Source organism: Colias philodice, chromosome 8, assembly GCF_061535455.1.
Source record: "Colias philodice isolate Cphi_HAF_F1 chromosome 8, ilColPhil1 Martin Lab GWU primary, whole genome shotgun sequence".
Lineage (NCBI taxonomy): Eukaryota > Metazoa > Arthropoda > Insecta > Lepidoptera > Pieridae > Colias > Colias philodice.
In genome coordinates this window covers 7646976-7665476 of record NC_143093.1, presented here as the reverse complement: position 1 = coordinate 7665476, position 18501 = coordinate 7646976, and the positions used below count along the sequence as shown (strand labels likewise).

At 31.4% G+C, this 18501-nt stretch overlaps 2 protein-coding genes across 5 annotated transcripts; both read right to left on the bottom strand.

Moving 5' to 3' along the window:
• Positions 1-14: 14 nt before the first annotated feature.
• Rab40 (RAS oncogene family member Rab40) lies at positions 15-5783 on the bottom strand. 2 transcript variants are annotated; one of them, XM_089698330.1, is made up of 6 exons: positions 5567-5783; positions 5282-5463; positions 4777-4914; positions 4318-4511; positions 3262-3484; positions 15-2236 (listed from the first exon to the last, which is right to left on the bottom strand). In XM_089698330.1, exons 2-6 carry the CDS (start codon positions 5382-5384, stop codon positions 2025-2027), a joined length of 870 nt encoding a protein of 289 aa, XP_089554456.1. In that variant the 5' UTR covers positions 5385-5463; positions 5567-5783; the 3' UTR covers positions 15-2024. The 2 variants fall into 2 exon arrangements, with proteins under 2 accessions (XP_089554456.1, XP_089554455.1); XM_089698329.1 differs by having other exon boundaries at positions 5598-5782.
• A 4466-nt stretch (positions 5784-10249) lies between these two features.
• Positions 10250-16779, bottom strand: Shmt (serine hydroxymethyl transferase). 3 transcript variants are annotated; one of them, XM_089698326.1, is made up of 8 exons: positions 16551-16779; positions 15939-16165; positions 14886-15001; positions 14603-14763; positions 13839-14034; positions 11756-12027; positions 11216-11435; positions 10250-10662 (listed from the first exon to the last, which is right to left on the bottom strand). In XM_089698326.1, the coding sequence occupies exons 1-8, from the start codon at positions 16665-16667 to the stop codon at positions 10424-10426; spliced, it is 1548 nt and encodes a 515-aa protein (XP_089554452.1). In that variant the 5' UTR covers positions 16668-16779; the 3' UTR covers positions 10250-10423. The 3 variants fall into 3 exon arrangements, with proteins under 3 accessions (XP_089554452.1, XP_089554454.1, XP_089554453.1); XM_089698328.1 differs by lacking the exon at positions 16551-16779 and adding an exon at positions 16423-16550; XM_089698327.1 differs by lacking the exon at positions 16551-16779 and adding an exon at positions 16399-16544.
• Between the last annotated feature and the right edge of the window lie 1722 nt (positions 16780-18501).

Genomic DNA, 18501 nt, shown 5'->3' with positions numbered 1-18501 from the left:
ATAAAAATAATGTATTTATTAAATTAGTTTTATTTCACAACTTACATAGAAGTGATAACGTTATGACTGCATTCACCGAACTTTTAGCTGGCATTAGTATATTTGGATTATATTTAAACTATAAATCACTATCACAAATAAAAAAATGAAACAATAATATGTACAAAAAAACATCGACTAATTTTGAATAGGTATTTGTATAAATTAACAAATTTAGACGAATAAAATATTTACAAAAGAAAAAAAAAAACAATATTGGAAAATAACATGCGAATATTTTCAACCGAAGGAAGCATTACTTTGCACCTAAAATTCGATAAATACAAAGTAAAAAAATGTTAAACTAAGTAAATAAAGTACTGGATAAAGATAGTACGGATTTATATTGAGATGTTATGGAATGGGTATGTGTAAAAGCTTTAGAGCAGCGACTTACACTAATCCTGAGTTTTGATTTTATATCAAGTCAATCAGATAATGATTTGTATCACCGCCCTTTACTGCTCTGATGAAACGGGTCTGTAATGTTACTTCCTAAGGACGGAATGAACAAAATTTTCCGTGTACAAAATAATGCCAAGGCTCACTCAAAGAAGTAATTTAAAGTATTGTGTGGGTGTTACAATTAAACCACAAAATACACACAATAATCATTGCATACACAAAAGTGGAGAATGATTTTATTTCGCAGTCCTTATTATTAATTGCAAAAGATTGATCTCAGAAAATAGCCAATTTATAATAATTATGGTTGAGGTCACGTTCGGACAAGATATATCCTGCATTATATTCTAAGTAAATACGATGAAAATAACTAGTAAAATTGTTTATAAAAGTTACTTATAATAATGGACAAAAGGTGACGTGATTTGATTGTAGCAATAATTTACATTATAGCACTGAAATTACATCGAAAACTTTTGTGATAGAAAAAACGTGATATTGACAGTCTGTCTTTGAGCTTTATATCATTTATTTGCAAATTGTTTGTATTAAAAAGGGAAAAGAGTCCACGTTACGGATTTTGTTAAAAAGTGTAAGAAATATTACAAAAGAGAATTACAATATTATTTGCACCTGCTATAGTATAATTACATATCAGCTACGCTATAAGTATCACTAGGCACATAACAATATAGATGTATACAAAGTAAATGTTATTTCATTTGAATATAATATGGACAATTGAAAGGCGAAATGCCGTGCTACAAAATATTCACATATTATGCTATAATTAAATAACACTTATATTCACAAATTCACAATACATAAGGTTAAGTAACGTTAGCCTACACTAATAGCTTACACTAGTCACAAATCCGTTGTCAATTACAGCCTACATTCTTTGTTAGTATCGTTCAATTCATCAATGAAGTAGTCCTATAAAGATATTTCATAATTTAGTCAAATGTAATCAATTGGCAGTAAAAACTATAAAAATGGGGCACAATAGAACATTTGTTTGGATAAAAAGAAAATTAAATGTTCTCATATTTGGTTTGAATTTAATACGATTAGTAGTGCAAATATTAAAAAAAATTCCGGTTATTAATTTAGAAACAAGAGTTTGTTAGTTTTTCAGTCAAATTAAATTCAGGCGAGTTTTATTCTTTCGAAATGCATCCACAAATCCCTTCTTAGATTATTATACTTTTAAATGTTACTAGCTTTACTTGGTGACAAAAATGTTTCCAATCGAAATAACACATCGAACATTGTACCGCGTTACAATTTCTATCAGCTATATAAGAGTTTCTGCCAATCGAAAAACCATTTTGTACAATTTACCAATACTTTTTTTATTATTACGACGCGGTTTCAAATCGCTCCTCGTGATCGATTTTTTTCTATTAAAAAAATTCTTAATACATATTCTTTTATAGGGACGTAACGATACCGATACCGATATATCGGTATCGGTATCGCCGATATTTTATTACAAATATCGGTATCGGTATCGTATCGGCAAAATCATGTATCGTTACATCCCTATTCTTTTTGTAACACGTTTTTACGTAGTCAATCTACGTGATGCAACACGAATTCCGTCCGGTACAATTGAGCCGTGCGTTGTGCGGGTGCTTGTGCGCGCGCGCGCGGTGCCGGCTCGGCGCGGCGGAGATCGCGTACGACTTGAGGTGCGACTTGAGCGTCGTCGGGAGGGGGAGTCGCTCGAGACCGTACACTGATGTACGGGCTACTATCGCGCGGCAACAGAGCTCTTGGAGACTGAGGACTGGAATGTGGTATTCATTGAGATATATGTGTATATATAATATTATTATTTCTTTGTGTATGTATATAATAATGTAAGCTGCATATATGTAGGTATAGTATATATACATATAATAAAATATTATTCTGGCACTTTTATTTATTTTGCACCACCATGTTATTGACTCATTTATTTTCCTCGTCTTTTCTGGGTTGCCTGGTAGAGATCGCTGCCAGCGATAAGGCCGCCTACTGTACATTGCTATATTATATTTTTAAGTTTGTAAAATGTATTCTATAAGGTGTACAATAAAGTATTTTTAATTCATTTCATTCATTCATTCATTCATTCACTCATATACATATGGAGACGACACCGCCTACATGTTCCGCTCAACATAAGCCATATGGCTTAACTGCACGCTCATTTTTATTTGTTTTAAAGTGAAACGCATCAAATATGCCTTAGTGTGTGTTACGATATTGCACAAATAATACAAATAATACGGAAAAGTGACTAACATAACTTTTCATCGGTAAGTACCTAACTAGATAATAATTTTTGAAACTTAGAGCAAAAAAATGGCGCACAGATTTTGTTCGTGGTGTCTCCTCCATACGTAGTAATATTATCTCAATGGTGGTATTAGACGGTTTATTGTAGGTGAAATAGATATTGTTATTTGTACTAATTAATAATGTATTTATGTTTGTACCAAATAATCTCAAAAGATACGGGCCCGATTTTGTAAATTCTTTCACTAATAGAAAGTTCAGATATGTTGTACACGCTCCATAGCAATTCTGTTTTATGCATCATGGTGAAAAAGCACAGGTCATAAACAACTGTTGTGGTTAGAAAATACAATAAATTAATGGTGTATAACCTGCCTATTTTTTGATAAGTCGTTGTTGAACACGAATTTTAATAAGCATTTATTTTTATTATTGTTTTAAAACCTTTGTTTTATTTGAAATCAATAATCTGTTTTACTAGTTTTAATTTGCATAGACAAATTAATACATGGTTTACCATATAAATCATACCTTTATTGCTTCTCCATAGTCGTTCCATGCCATTGCGATGTAGCGCCATACGCGAGAGCTCACAAAAGCTCTCCCGTATATTGAAATCACAGAGCGGACTCACTTCAAAGAACGCCATATGGTTTTTAGCTGCATATAACTCCGCGTCACGTTCTTGTACTTGTCTTTTAAATGCTAAATGAAGTCGATTGCCGACTAATACTTTTGGTACACCCGGCGCATGCTGAAACATTATTTTAAATTAAGGATTACATAATATACTATTGCCATAATTTATTACATCTTAAGACAAATGTAGGCAATGACGCAGTTTGATAAATTTTAAAAAAATTAAAGCAATTTTGGTACATTTTATTGTAATGTAATGTGTTAAAATTATTAATTTATTTATATTTTTCGAAGCACATTGCAAAGGAAAGTTTATGAGACAAGAATAAATTAACATATAAAACTAACCTCAAGTTAACTAAATTAAATAGTTTTACACATGAATAATTAATAGAATCCTAGTGAAAGTTTATAGAAAAAATAAATTGATTTGAAATGTAATATTGATAAGAAAAGCTTAATATTCATGTTTAGTCACAGCAATATTTAATTTCATATTGTAATGATCTCTTGCATAGAAGAATAAAAAAATGCATATCAACATGAGTAGAATGTAAAACAACCATTAAAATTTAATTTATCTCTACATTTTACCATTAATTCAAATCTAAAGTAATAAAAGTTTTTCGTAGTTCTTGAAAGGCATCATAATTGAGTCTTAAAACATATTTAAATTAATCAGGTAATAGATTTCAAATTGAAAAAAATTGGTTGTCTGTAAAGTCGGTTTACTGATGATAGTTGAACGTGACAACGGCCGATTGCGCTTCTTTGTCGCTCGTTCCGCGCTCTTGCTTGCACTTCAAGCCTTACATGGAACGCCTGAGAGCGAGGTAACGCCGCATGATTCATGTTTTTTCGTGTGTGCAGCCGGCTATCAAATTATAAGCGAATATATTATAGAATATAATATATTTCGCCACAGAAAGAATTAGCATAAACCTGTACCTTTTCAACTTCTTCAAGCCACCTGTCAATACTGTCAAAGGACCATTTGTTTGTTATATCATACACGAGGAGGATTCCCTGCGCCCCTCGTGAGTACGAGCGGATGATTGTGCAGAACCTGCCCTGGCCTGATGTGTCCCATAGCTGCAGTTTCACTCTTTTGCCATCGAGAAGGATTGTTGTGGTTTTGTATGCTAGAAAGGTTTTAACAAAGTTTATGTTAATTAAGTAGTGTTGTTGTTATAGCTATCCTATTGAACATTATCATAAAATTCAGAATGACAACATTTTTACTCAAATATAATTTCATTTTTCAAATTGTTATTTTGTTTAATTTTTCAGAACCTTACCTAATAATAATTTTTGTACCAGTTGTAATGAGTATACAATTAAACATTAAATTAATTAATATGATATTTATTATTCTATCCGTATATCCTTATTTGTTTTTTAACTTACCACTGCCACTACAAAAAGGTGAGTCAGCTGATCCATCTTCTAAATCTTGTAAGATTTCTTGTTTACCAACATCAGAGTCACCAACCAATAATACTTTTAGAAGATAATCATATGATTTTGGAACTGCAGGTGGCCGCCCTAGAACAAAAGCTATATAATGAATTTATTCATATTTGACATGTGTTAGAAACATAAAATTATAAATTTTTAATTTCCTTTTCTAACTTATATAATATCAACATTTTTTTAAGTTACACTTTCACTCAGATCTAAAGGATAGTATAAAATTGACATTGACATAAATTTAAGTTTGAAAGTGGTTTATTTTGTATAATAACTTGTAAATATTTATCTTCTTTGATTTTGCAATAAACTTTGAAAGTATAAAGAATATTGAATATTGATAATGAAGCACAATAATTTCAAATTTTTAGTTATTGTTTAACAAGTGTAGGAAAGAGTACAGTATATGAATATACATAATTTCGACTTTTAAATTAATTACCAGGTCTTTGGTGATGGGATCTGGGTAAGGTAGTACTGCCATTAGGTGCGACTTGACCTGTCGCTTGCTGGGGTGCTGCTACCATACCGGTCGTGCTAAACATAGTTTTTGCGTATTTTGCCTGATGTCCAGGTGGTTGTTACCCCACGCAATTGTATACATAATATCGTTCACTATTTAATCTTTTTCGTTAGCCATGTAAAAAATATAATTATAGAAATGAAAAGCGTATCGTGAAAACTAATTAATTAACAAATTAACACTTGTAATAATTATTTAGTTTACGTTTTGTTGTAGAACAAATGTACATATGTACGTTACACGCGCAATAATGGAAATCCTTGACATTTTTGAATGAGGTGCATTTTACGATATATATTTTTTGTGAGGCCAAGACCTACTTGATTAATATTTTAGTACTTTATCACCGTATTCAAAATTTACTGTACAAAAACAACACAATTTACGAAATTAAATGGAGACTGAATGAATGTCAGAAATACAGACTATGCAATAAACATAACGGGGTTACAGATAAAGGTAAAAATTTCACAGCTGACAGATTTTCACTCGGATTTTCAGCTCTATAAATACTATAGTAATTATCTGTGATACTTTCACAGATATAATACAATTTTTACGGAGGCCCGTGTCCCAGCAGTGGGAACGTATATGGGCTGATGATGATGATGATGATGATGATGAATACAATTTTTAATTGGTTCGATTCCCAGTCGAAACCAGTGAATTTTCGAAAATCTTTAAAATGCAGTTCTATTTCTGTAAAAAGTAATGTTTCCTTTCAGTAAAATTTGCTAGGTATCTCCAGTATTTCAATTACTCTCCCTCGGCCCATTGAAAATTTCCACACTGTTATCACAGGATACCGTCTTCCACTTCGAACCTAGGGTTCATTTGTGTGTTCATTAGGGTTGCCAACACTTCATGATCAAAATATAGTATTTTCCAAAATAAGGTGTAAAAAATATAGTACATTTAAAAAAAATATAGTATTTTATGGGAAAAACAAAAAAAAATGGACAAATATATATTTGTTAATTATTAAGCTATTGCATAGCTTCTATCGCGGGCTTTGAGCGCGGGACCGAATCGAGAAATTCCGTAACGAAAAAACCTCACGCTTCCCACTCCGACGGGCTCGGAGGTGTGGCTTGAAGGCATGCTATGCAATAGCTTTACCGCGGCAGTCCCCGAGTGCCACACGTCTTTTTTATTTTTATAAAAACTATATTTTTTTGCGCTTCTTGCACTGTGTAACAGCTTTTTGTTTAAAATTAAAGTGTCATATACTTTGTCACATTCATTTTTTAAATTAACATAAATCAAAAGCTCATTTTTTATTAATGATACACTATTTCTGTTTCTTTTTTCTCGCCACTGGTATATATGCGCAATAGGTTAGCCATCTTGACAATTAAAAGGCGCGTTCTTATTTTTTTTTAAATGAAGGATTTGTTTGTTACATTTGTCGGTGTTGAAAATATAGTATTTTTGCGTACTATATATGTTTTCAACAGTATATAGTACGCAGACCCGAAATATAGTACAATACTATATATTATAGTACGGTTGGCAACCCTAGTGTTCATTGACTATAATACTATAATCATAGAAATTTGCAAGTCTCCAAAATGCAAGAAATTTTTTGTTCAGATATTTAGTAGTTGTTCTGTATATTTTTAATGACTACTACTTGCCAGGCAAAGGAATTACGTTATAGAAACGTTTTTTTTTACTTTTCGATGTTTTCTATTTATCGTTGTAAAGATGCCATATTGATCATTATAATAACATAGGGAATCGATAGCTAAAATTTGTGTAAGGTAAGTAGTTTTCTTGGGTATGGTTTGTTAATTTAATTTATGAAGCTAAATTATCTCATGCATATATGAGTGTTATTAACATTCGACATAAATATTATGTATGTCATATTATCTTTTAATCATCAGGTCCTATTATAATATTGTTGTATGTTTTATGTTTAATTAATTTAAGATAATGATTTCTATGTATTTAATTTTATATTTATGGTGAATAAATGATTATGATTATGATTATGTATACCTTAATGTATACATTATACAATAATCTTAGCATACAATATCTTAACGCGTGATACGTATTTGCTTCATTAATACCAGAAGCGTGGCGTGCCTTGGCGGGGCCCCGTATAAAAATTTGTTTGGGGGCCCTTAGGAAAGGTAAAGATTTCTCACAAAAGAAAGAAAAATGTTTGCATAAAATTAAAAGAAATATTCATTCATCATAATTATCTATCTGTCGCTTATTCCAAAATTTTTACAAACAATTCAAATTAAATATACACACAGGAGACCAGAAAATTGCTTTTTTTTACTTTTATCATTTCTGAAAAAAAAAATTTGGGAAGTTTTTAGTAATTTTTGCTTACGCACGTTGGGGGCCACCGTGGCGCGGGGGCCCCGTATAATTGATACGGCAGATACGGCGGTAGCTACGCGCCTGATTAATACCTACCATTTTAGGGAATTAAATAAAATGCGGGTCAAGGTATTAAAAATTAAGTTTATTCAAACATAAAACTGCATACTCTCATATGTAAACTGTCTGTATGTTTTTAAAATTGCATACATACATATACTTTTAAAAAATGTAAGTTGTACATAACAATAACAAGAGATTCTTTATAATGGAATAATAATATAGGTACCATACAATATAAAATATACTGCTTCAAAGATAGGATTCATAGCATTTTATATAGTTTTTGATTCAACAAGCTTAACTTTCAGTAGATTTAACTAAAAGTTTTACTTTAAATAACACTTACATCTAAAAACTTACATTGTAATCCATGATAACTTATGAAAGATGAATGAATACAATGTTTAATTTTGATCCCCTGAATTACAAAGAATCAAATTCATCCATGGCAATTGGCAGTACAGTAATAAATGATTGTTTTACTGTTTATGTGCAGGGCCGCGCCGACCCCCGGCAGCGCCTGTGTGCGAAACCTATGAAGCGCTTCTTTTTTATAAAAATTCAATGCGCACCTTACACACACACACACTTTCAATCAAATGATTGTTCATTTGTTTTGTTTTGCCTTAGCTATCTCGTTCGTTAAAATCGGGGAATACCCATGACCCCACCCCCGGGCCCCGCTTGCGTCGCAGTCGCACGCATCGCATCGGGTTGCGTTCAGAAACTCACTCATTCATATTTAGTCCACTCATTATATACATTTAAAAAAAAGTGAATTTGCGCATCTAATTTTTTGATATATTGTAGGGATACCCAGAAAAGCTTAACTTGAGTTTTTCGACCAAGATTTCCTATGAGCTTTCGCCGCCATCTTAAAAAAAAAGGTGTAAAATTTGTTTTTCGGCAATAACTCGGCTATCCGATGAAATTCGGAAATCACTTATAAGACACTTTTTGTTCCTTTTTTTATTTTCTACAATTAAGTCTAGACCATTTTTTCCGTATCATGCATCGTTATCGAGATATTGATCGATAAAGTAAAAAAAATATGTGCGTGTACTAGTGTACACACGTACGAAGTGAAACTTCTTTATGACCTTATTTTTCAAAAAATAATTTACGATAGGTATGCAACTTTACAGAAATACGTCAAATCACGCGTGGTAGGGATAAGAAAAAGATGGCGCGTAACGGAAAAAGTCACGCGTAACGAAAAAATGTTACACTCAATTTTTTTCCAACCCCGATAAAGAAGTTTCAGTTCAAAAATTCAGGACACATTTTTAGTTTTTTGCTTTTTTTGTTTATGACATAATACATATACCTACATTATGTATATGTATCTAATACATATACATGTATTTAAAAAATCGTAGAATTCGAACTTGTAGAGAATATTCAGATTTCAGACCTACAATTTTCTTTTTGGAGTTTTTTAGTTGGACAAAAATTACGATCTCCAGCGCGCCGCAGAGTCGGTGAATTCACGCTCACCGTCGAGCGAGCTGCTCGCTCGGTTGTGTTCGCATGGCGAATCGAATGGGAAATTGTTTAGGAAATTGATGGGATAAAAAATAAGTACATAGACCAGACTTTAGAACAAATTAAAGATCACACTAAAGTATATTTATTAAACAAATAATTTGTTTGTGCAGTAAAAAAAAAGTTGAACTGTACATTTGAGCGAAAAAAAGTACAACACACGGTAAAATGAATGAAAAATGGTTTCAAGAAAATTTTGTAATTGAAAAAATGCAAACACACTCGTCAAAACGGATGCCAGGTCTTACAATATTTTTTTACTTTATCAATCGATATCTCGATAACGATGCACGATACAGTAAAAATGGTCAGGACTTAATTGTAGAACATTAAAAAAGGAACAAAAAGTGTCTTATAAGTGATTTCCGAATTTCATCGGATAGCCGAGTTATTGCCGAAAAACCAATTTTACCCCTTTTTTCAAGATGGCGACGAAAGCTCATAGGAAATCTTGGTCGAAAAACTCAAGATAAGCTTTTCTAGGTATCCCCTACAACATATCAAAAAAATAGATGCGCAAATTCACTTTCTTTTATTTGCCTTTTTTTCGGACGAAATGAGTGGACTAATTTCATACTCATACCTACTCGGCGCCTCTACGGTTTAAAATAACTAGTACTTTTTCTATGGTTCAAAGAACTGCCGCGTTGAGCTCGTAAGGAATGTAAACTAAAACCCTAAACGTAAAATGAAACCATAAACGTGAATAATAATAAACATTAAATATTGAGAGACTTGTTCAATAAGCGTTATAGATGTTTTGTTGTTTACAAGGCCTATGTTGCGCCTATTGTACCTACTTACTTGTCGATACTCCACTACAAAAAACAATCATATAGGTAACAAAAATAATTTTGGTGGCAGTGGCGGCGCGGCGCCCCTATTGTCTTGGCGCCTGTGTGCGCCGCACACTTCGCACACAGGGGCGGCTCGGCCCTGTTTATGTGTATACAATTATAGAGAGAGTTCAAAAGGAAGTACGCCTTTAACAACTAAGCAATAACTTCATAACATATTGGGTTAAATACATACATAATATATCAAGTATATTATGTACCTAAATTAAATAATAAATTGTAACATAATTTTTATAAAGCAACAAAAAGTACTATCTTAGTAATTTTCATATCCAGGCAGTGGGAATGTTCGGATGTATGTTTCAATATTTTCTTTCAAACTCTTTACTTTTGCATTAATTTCTTTATTTTCTTCAATGACTTTGTTGAAGTCCACAATTTTCGGTCCAGAAATTTTTGTAATTTCTTGACCCAGCTTCAGAGACTGGTCAATAAAGTCAACAACTCTGTCAATATCGGTTTCTTTAAGGCCTCTTGTCGTTAAAGCTGGGGTACCTATAAAAATAAATGTTTATATTACACTAGTGGTCCGCCCCGGCTTCGCCCGTGGTTCCTACATGTTTAAACTATCCTATCTCTCAAGTTGGATCGAACTGCACATGGTGTGCGAATTTTATTATAATCGGTTAAGTGGTTTAGGAGTCCATTGAGAACAAACATTGTGACACGAGATTTATATATATTAAGATTATGACAGACTCTCCAATTTAATTATTGGTATGGACTATGGACAATAGATTCATTATATTTTGTTTGCTCAATGAATTGACGTCATTATTGGGGTCATATTTACAATTGAATCTGTTTGTTTTGTGATAACAGGTGATAACATTATGACCCTAAGACACGTAATAATTGCAATGACACGTCTTTTAGTATAGCATAAAAAAGCAAAATCTTAGCCTATAAAAAATTTACGACTGCGGATGAAGAATTTCGTAATTTTATTAAACACTTATTTTGATATCATAAGTCATATCGTTTTCTTAGTCTGCTTTTTACTAGATCTTTATACAAAATTGCGTATCAGATATAAAAAAAATCTCACCTAAACGAATGCCGCTGGGGTTCATAGCACTTTTGTCTCCAGGAACTGTATTTTTATTAGAGGCAATACTGCAGAGCTCTAGAATTCTCTCTGCGCGAGCTCCACTCAAACCGACGTTTCTAACATCTACTAATATTAAGTGCACATCTGTACCACCGGTCGCTATTTCGTAACCAAGCGACTTCAAACCTTCGCACAGTCTTTGAGCGTTCTTGATAACCTGTGAAATTGAAAAAAAATATAATATTTAAAAATTATACTTATTAAAAATAAAAAATAAATAATACTTGGAAAATTATATTTCAACCATGACTAATATTTAACCATAACATTTTAATATTTATTTAGATATTTTATTGTCTTTTGGTATGTTGTTGCCAACTCTAGGAGAGCATTTAAATTTGCAGTAATGATCATGATAGTATGTGATCATTAAAGTAAAAGCAATAAATATCCTGCATATCAAAAAATATATAATATTTTAAAAAGAATTATGCAATCAGTATTGACAGGATTTCATAAATAAGTAAACTATTTTACCTGTTTCTGGTAATCCACAAATTCTGGCAAAGTAGCTTGTTTCATAGCAGTAGCAATAGCAGCAATAGCATGATTGTGAGGTCCTCCCTGTAGTCCTGGGAATACAGCTTGGTTGATTTTGTTCTCAAGGTCATACATAATCTTGTCTCCTTTAGCATTTACTGATCTAACTCCTTTGCGGTAGAAAATAATACCAGCACGAGGGCCTCTCAAAGTTTTGTGTGTAGTTGTAGTTACAATATCACAGTATTCAAATGGGCTTGGGATTACACCTGTAACAATTATCATATAATAGTTATGTTTCGATAATACAAATTCAACTTCCATACATATTCTTCTGTACACTACTCATAGAATACAATTTTTATTTTTCATTACTTAACTATATCCATAAAATAATTATTTATTTATAAGCTTTGCGTTTATTTAAACGCAAAGTCAGCAACTAGATGCAATTTAAAAAAGGTGGCAATTTAAATTAGAAGTTGATTTGTGTTGCCAGACTCTACACTAAATAAATTGCCCAATAATGGCAAAAAAAGAGCGTGTGTGCCGAACACACATGTCAGAAGTGAAACTTCTTTGGCAAGATTCAAAACTACCAAAATCGTCGCCTAACTCCATGAACGCGACCTTGAAAGAAGTTTCAGTTCAAAATGATATATTTTTATATGTCCATCTGTTCCAACATAAGCTCTTGTACCTATTTTGATTTGAAAAAAGAAAAATATCATAGAAGTATATAGATATCACTCCTCTGTTGTGTCATATTATGAATTAATAAATATTTATTTATTTATATAATATCGTTTATTGCACATTTTTACGTGCAATAAATTTTGAGAAAATTTTAGAATATTGAGAGCGCAATTTTTACGTGTTGACATGTCGTGTACACATCACCCGCGAAAAATACATGTTGGACGAGAATATATTATATAGAAATAAGTATAGACAATATTCTTAAAAATGTCTATATTTAGATAATCTATGCATACATTGTACACATTAAAAAAATAATTTGGAAAATCCAAAAGTGCACGCCTCATAATTTTTTTTTAATAAATATTTATTAATTATTATTTTTGTTTATTTAATAACAATTAAACCACATCGAATCAGACCCTGAAAAATGAAAGGGTTCTATTCCTGAGCATACTCAAGCGTAAGAGAAAAAAAAAGACTCGATTAGTAAAGTATTTCGGTCGCTATCGTGTTAACAAGAAAAAGGATCCGCACATACAGACACACGGACGTCCAAGACAGAACTTTTTTAAACTGTTTTTTAACTAGTTTAAATAACAAAAATGACATCAAAAATATCATGAACGTTAAAAATAGTGTTTTTTCTTAATATGTGTGTGTATGTATTATCTTACAAGTGCAATGTATGATACATAAATGCATTTTAAGTTTGAAAAATCAGATGTTTTGCGCGAAGTGACAGTAGTACCCACCTCAACGCTTCGCTTATGAGGCGTGCAATAATGGTTATTGGAAGATGTTTATTATCAATGCATTATATTACGAAAACGACTTAATTATCATTGAGATATTGTTATTCTTAATTTATCCAAGATAAACTACTTAATTATAGTTGTTCAATTTAAGTTTGTTTATCTCTTAGTGATTGTTTATCATTCCATGTTTATTATTAAATTGCTCATTATCATAACTATTTGTGTCATATTCATCATAATCTAACGCAAATCTTATTAGTAATCTATTTATAATGTAACCCTTGGTCTATTGTTGCATCATTATTTAATGATGTAATGTTGTTACTAACGTATTAATATAATAATGAAAAAGTGTATACATAATAATAATTATTTTTGTCAATTTAATTTTTTTATTATTCGTAATAGATGAAAATATATAAAATTCCTTGAAACAAAAAGGTTTAAAAGTACTTTTAACTTTATTTATAATATTTTGCGGTAATTTTCCACAGAAAGTTATTACAAAAAGTAGAAGCATGCATATTCATCCAATTATAGAATAAGTATTTTTACCGACTTTTGGAGTAAGTACAAAAAATAAAAGCAATAATTTAACTGCAAAAATTGTATGTATTGTTTACCTGCAGCAACAAGACCGGAAATGTGTGCCATGTCTCCCATTAAATATGATCCATTTTCATTGGCAATCTCTCTGAATCTCTTATAATCTAAGCATCTTGAATAACAACTCATACCAGCAATTATTAAGCGTGGTTTGAATAATTTAGCAGTTTGAGCGAGTATGTCATAGTCAATTAGGCCAGTTTTAGGGTCCACCTGTAAAAGTAATTGAAATCATTATTAATATTATAAAGTGTGTCTGTTTGATTGTTTGTATTTCATGTTGCAATAGAACGATATGATTGTCTGACAATAATTATAGCAGCTTAGACAGTGGGGTAGTTTTAACTGCATTTCGTTGACTATACGGAAGAAGCCACAGGCGGTAGGCTAGTATGTATATTATAATGTTGCAATTGTATTAGTGATATTAACAATTTGTACAAGTCATTAGGCTATGTAGGGCAGTTTGGCTCACTTACAATGATGCAAGATTTTTTTGTTATATTCATGTTACCTACTTTTCTATATAAAGCTAGCTTGATGTAATAGTTTTTTGTTAACTGCAGTGAAGGTAATTGTGTAATTGCAAACTATTTGACTATTACAGTAGAAATACTTGTCCAAGTGTCTTAACATTGAAAATTAACTTAATTTCTTCTAATATAGTCTATTTTTGTGAGATATGTAATTAAAAAAAAAAATAATGTACCCCAAAAAATAAGTAAACCTTAACAGAATAAGAAATGATTATGTGAAGCCATTAATTATACTTATAACTTACTTTGTAAGGCATACTTTCAAAGAATATGGAAGTAGCGGAAATCTTCTTAGTGGCTGTAAAGAAACCGTGGGTAAGATGCCCACCGTCTGGAAGGTCCAATCCCATGATACGACCATGAGGTTCAACTATTCCTGTATATACAGCAAAGTTTGCTGGTGAACCTGTGGAAAGAAAAAAAAATTATTATTAATATATCTGTTTTCTTTTTTAATCCAAACCATCATTGAATATTGTAATAGTAAACTATATGCTTTTTTGTGAGTATAGTATTCAAGAAACATACCAGAATAAGGTTGTACATTGACTCCCCATTCTTCTGGATTTAGCCTGTAAGCTTCCAGGGCTCGCTTCTGTGCCAGGATTTCTATTTCATCAATGAATTCATTTCCTCCATAATACCTGAAAATAATTTTATTTACTCTACAATCTGCCTAATTCTTATTCTATCAGAAAGAAATATTGTTATGAAAATATCAAACAATTTTTTCTTACTACATAGTAATATAAAAAATTCAAAAAGTACTGACTTGAAGGTGTGACAAGTAGGTAAATTAAATAGTAACATGTATATAATAGGCATGACGAAAGATTTTCAAAACCTCTTCCATAATGTGTGTATACGTTTATTAAACAAGAAAAACCCTATATTTCGCTAATATACTTAAATTTAACGAAGATAAAAGCCATTTTTCAAAAAATATTTATTAACTGTGCTAAAACAGCTCACAGGTGTCATGGCGTAGGCGTGACGTCACTCTTACGTAAATACGTAATTATCTGTATGCATAGAGAAGTAAAATTAAACAAATATTTAATTATAAAGTGTTATAGAATCTAATTTCAGTTTATAAGTGGTGTGCAGTATTGCAATGTGAATCTACATAAAAATAATACCCAAAAAAAGTGTTAGTAATTGTTTAAAGTGAGAAAATAATATGAAATGATTGTATAAATTTGACGCAGAGAAACCCTAACCACATATTCGTGAATTCGCAATTATATTTCTGTTCTGAGTCGATAAAGCATATGTGAAAAAATTGAAAATAAATAAAAATGCATATTCTCAGCATATTCATAACAACAAAATACACCTGCCGCGAAGTTGTTGTGAGTTGTTTACGTAGACGTGACGTCACGCGTGTTTCAGTCAAAATGGCCGACTGCAGAATTTCAACGTTTTATTTTATTGATAATCTCATTAATCTTAATGTTTTTAATATTTCTAAGTCACTATTTTTAATTTATATATTATACATTTTCCCTTAAAAACACTAATTCGAACATTTATTGATACTGTCGTCATGCCTATTGTTAGATATAGATACTATTGAGTTACCTTTGATTTGGCATGCCTTCAGAATATTTATTATGAAGACATGAACTCAAACATTGAAGAACAGGAATAGAGGTAAAGTTTTCTGATGCTATCATTTCAAGGCCACTTTGCTGCCGATGTTTTTCATTTTTAATAATTTCAAATAATTCAGGGTCTGTGTCCCATAAATTACCATTCAGAAGGGTCTTATTCATCTTGCTTGCAAAGTTTCTGCTAGGTACTGTTGCCTAAGAAATCAAAAAATTGTAGAGCTCAATTAATATTTCACAAAACTGTCTTCACGTTTTAGTAACCGAGTTAGACTGACAATTTTAATAGAGGTCTTAATAATAAAGAGATCACAGAAACATTGACCTCATGCTGATAAACACGTAACGCAATACAAAACAAAAATTTACACAAGTATTATTAAATTGTTTTGATATTAAAATACGTCATAATAAATTGCTCTAATACTTACAAAATAAATATTAAGAAGTTATACCTGCTCACTTTTTAACTTCCAAGTGTTTTAACCTCAACAAACTGGAAGAGTATAAACTATAACCACAAGTACTGGTAAAAACTTTTAACTCGTGGAAATTAACAAAAAAAACATTGGATTGAACTTACGATAGAGTAGATTTTGCCATGAAGATTGTGCGTAGGTTCTCGCAAAAATTGCACATATTTTCCACGAAGTCTTCGTGAAACGTCATAAAAACACGTTTTTAAAAATAAATTACTCATATTTCTTTTAGCTGCAAAATATCATACCTATGAAACAATATAAGGTCTATTTGATAATAAAAACATTATATAAATTTATCAAAATCCGATAACCTAATATGAACTTTACAATCATGTCTTTGACATTTTCTGTCAGTTTAAAGTTTCGAATTGTTTGGCGCTATTTTAATAAAATTGCCAGCGTTAAATAATAATCAAACCACAGAATCAAACGTTTTATATCACATTTTAAATACATATAAACTAGTCTCTTATTCAGTGTGTACAAGACTTTAATTTCAACACTACAAAAACAGGTAAAAAATATCTTTAAAATATGATTATAAAATCCACTAGGTGTTACAAATAATTAGCAGATATCGTTATGAGGCCGTATCGATTTTAAGACCGTGTAGGCGGTCCGTGCGCTGTTTGGCTCAAATATGTGATTTTTCAAACCAGCTCCCCTAGACAAGTGGCTTTCTATTAGCGTAAAGTTCAATAGAATAGATTATGAATGTATGAGATTGACGTAATCAATCGTCGTGGTCGTTGTAATCAAACGTCAATCTCATACATTCATAATCTATTCTATTGAACTTTACGCTAATAGAAAGCCACTTGTCTAGGGAGGCAGATTGTCCATCAACCACTTATCTTACAAACATATGAATTACTAATAATTTACTTAAGTTATAAACAGACGTTCGAATTTGGTACGGACCGCACCGTGACCTTGGTGCGCTCCGGACCATATTCGATCATGTGTACAGTGGTCCGCCGGACATAATTATTATTATTGACGGTACGGTTGGTTCGATGGTTTTTTCATCCGAACTTGGTGCGGACCGTACCAAATTCGCGCGTGTGGACGGGCGATCGCACCGGACAGCGCATTAGTCATAGACTATATACTTATTACAGCTTTAGTCACAGTTCTACCGCCAAACAAAACGGACGTCGGTCGATCGTTATCAATGGCGATGGCGTCGGATGACGTGGCTAATACTGAAAAAAGATTAATAATATAAATTTTAGAACTCTACAAAGATTTATGATATGACTGCATATGTCTGAATGAATCCCTGTCTTTTAAATATAATTTTGCCCATTCTTTTCTCTTCGTTTTCTTCTTTTCAATGGTTGTAACTTGTACTTGTACTTGTACCAAAAGAAGCCTTGAACTGAGGTCTATATGTGAAAAAAATACAACATTCTAACCACGAATTTATTACGAGAAATAGATTTTCAAAGAATTCGGTTTGACTTTTAATGAGATTACTATGATCAATGCTCGAAATATTCACAAAAAAAGGAGATTAATTTGTATTAATTTGATATTATTGAATTGTCTTATAAATCTAAGATATTTTTTTGTTCAGTTAATTTATTACATATAAAGATTGTAATAAATTAACCTTTTACCTACATATAATAATATATTGAAATATCGACTATAACTAACGACTAAAACATAAACAAAAACTTGGTAATAGATAGATGATATATATAATTTTGTTTACTAGGGACAACCCTGACATTCTTTGAAAATCTATATCTCGTAATAACTTCGTGGCTAGAATGTGGTATTTTTGTCACATGTAGAACTCAGTTCAAGGTTTCTTTTGGTACTAAACAGAGCTTCTACTAACGCCTGCATATAATATAAAAAAATAATTTAACGAAAATCAGTAAAAATTACAATACTTTCGCCTCTATCGACAATATCGAAAATTTCAAAAAGGGATAATTTGCCCCTTTAATCACTTCATATATTAGCAACGTAATAAATTATCTAGTCACTAGTGTATCTATTTTTTATACGAATTTATTTAGCTCAGTCGGCCGCGAAAAT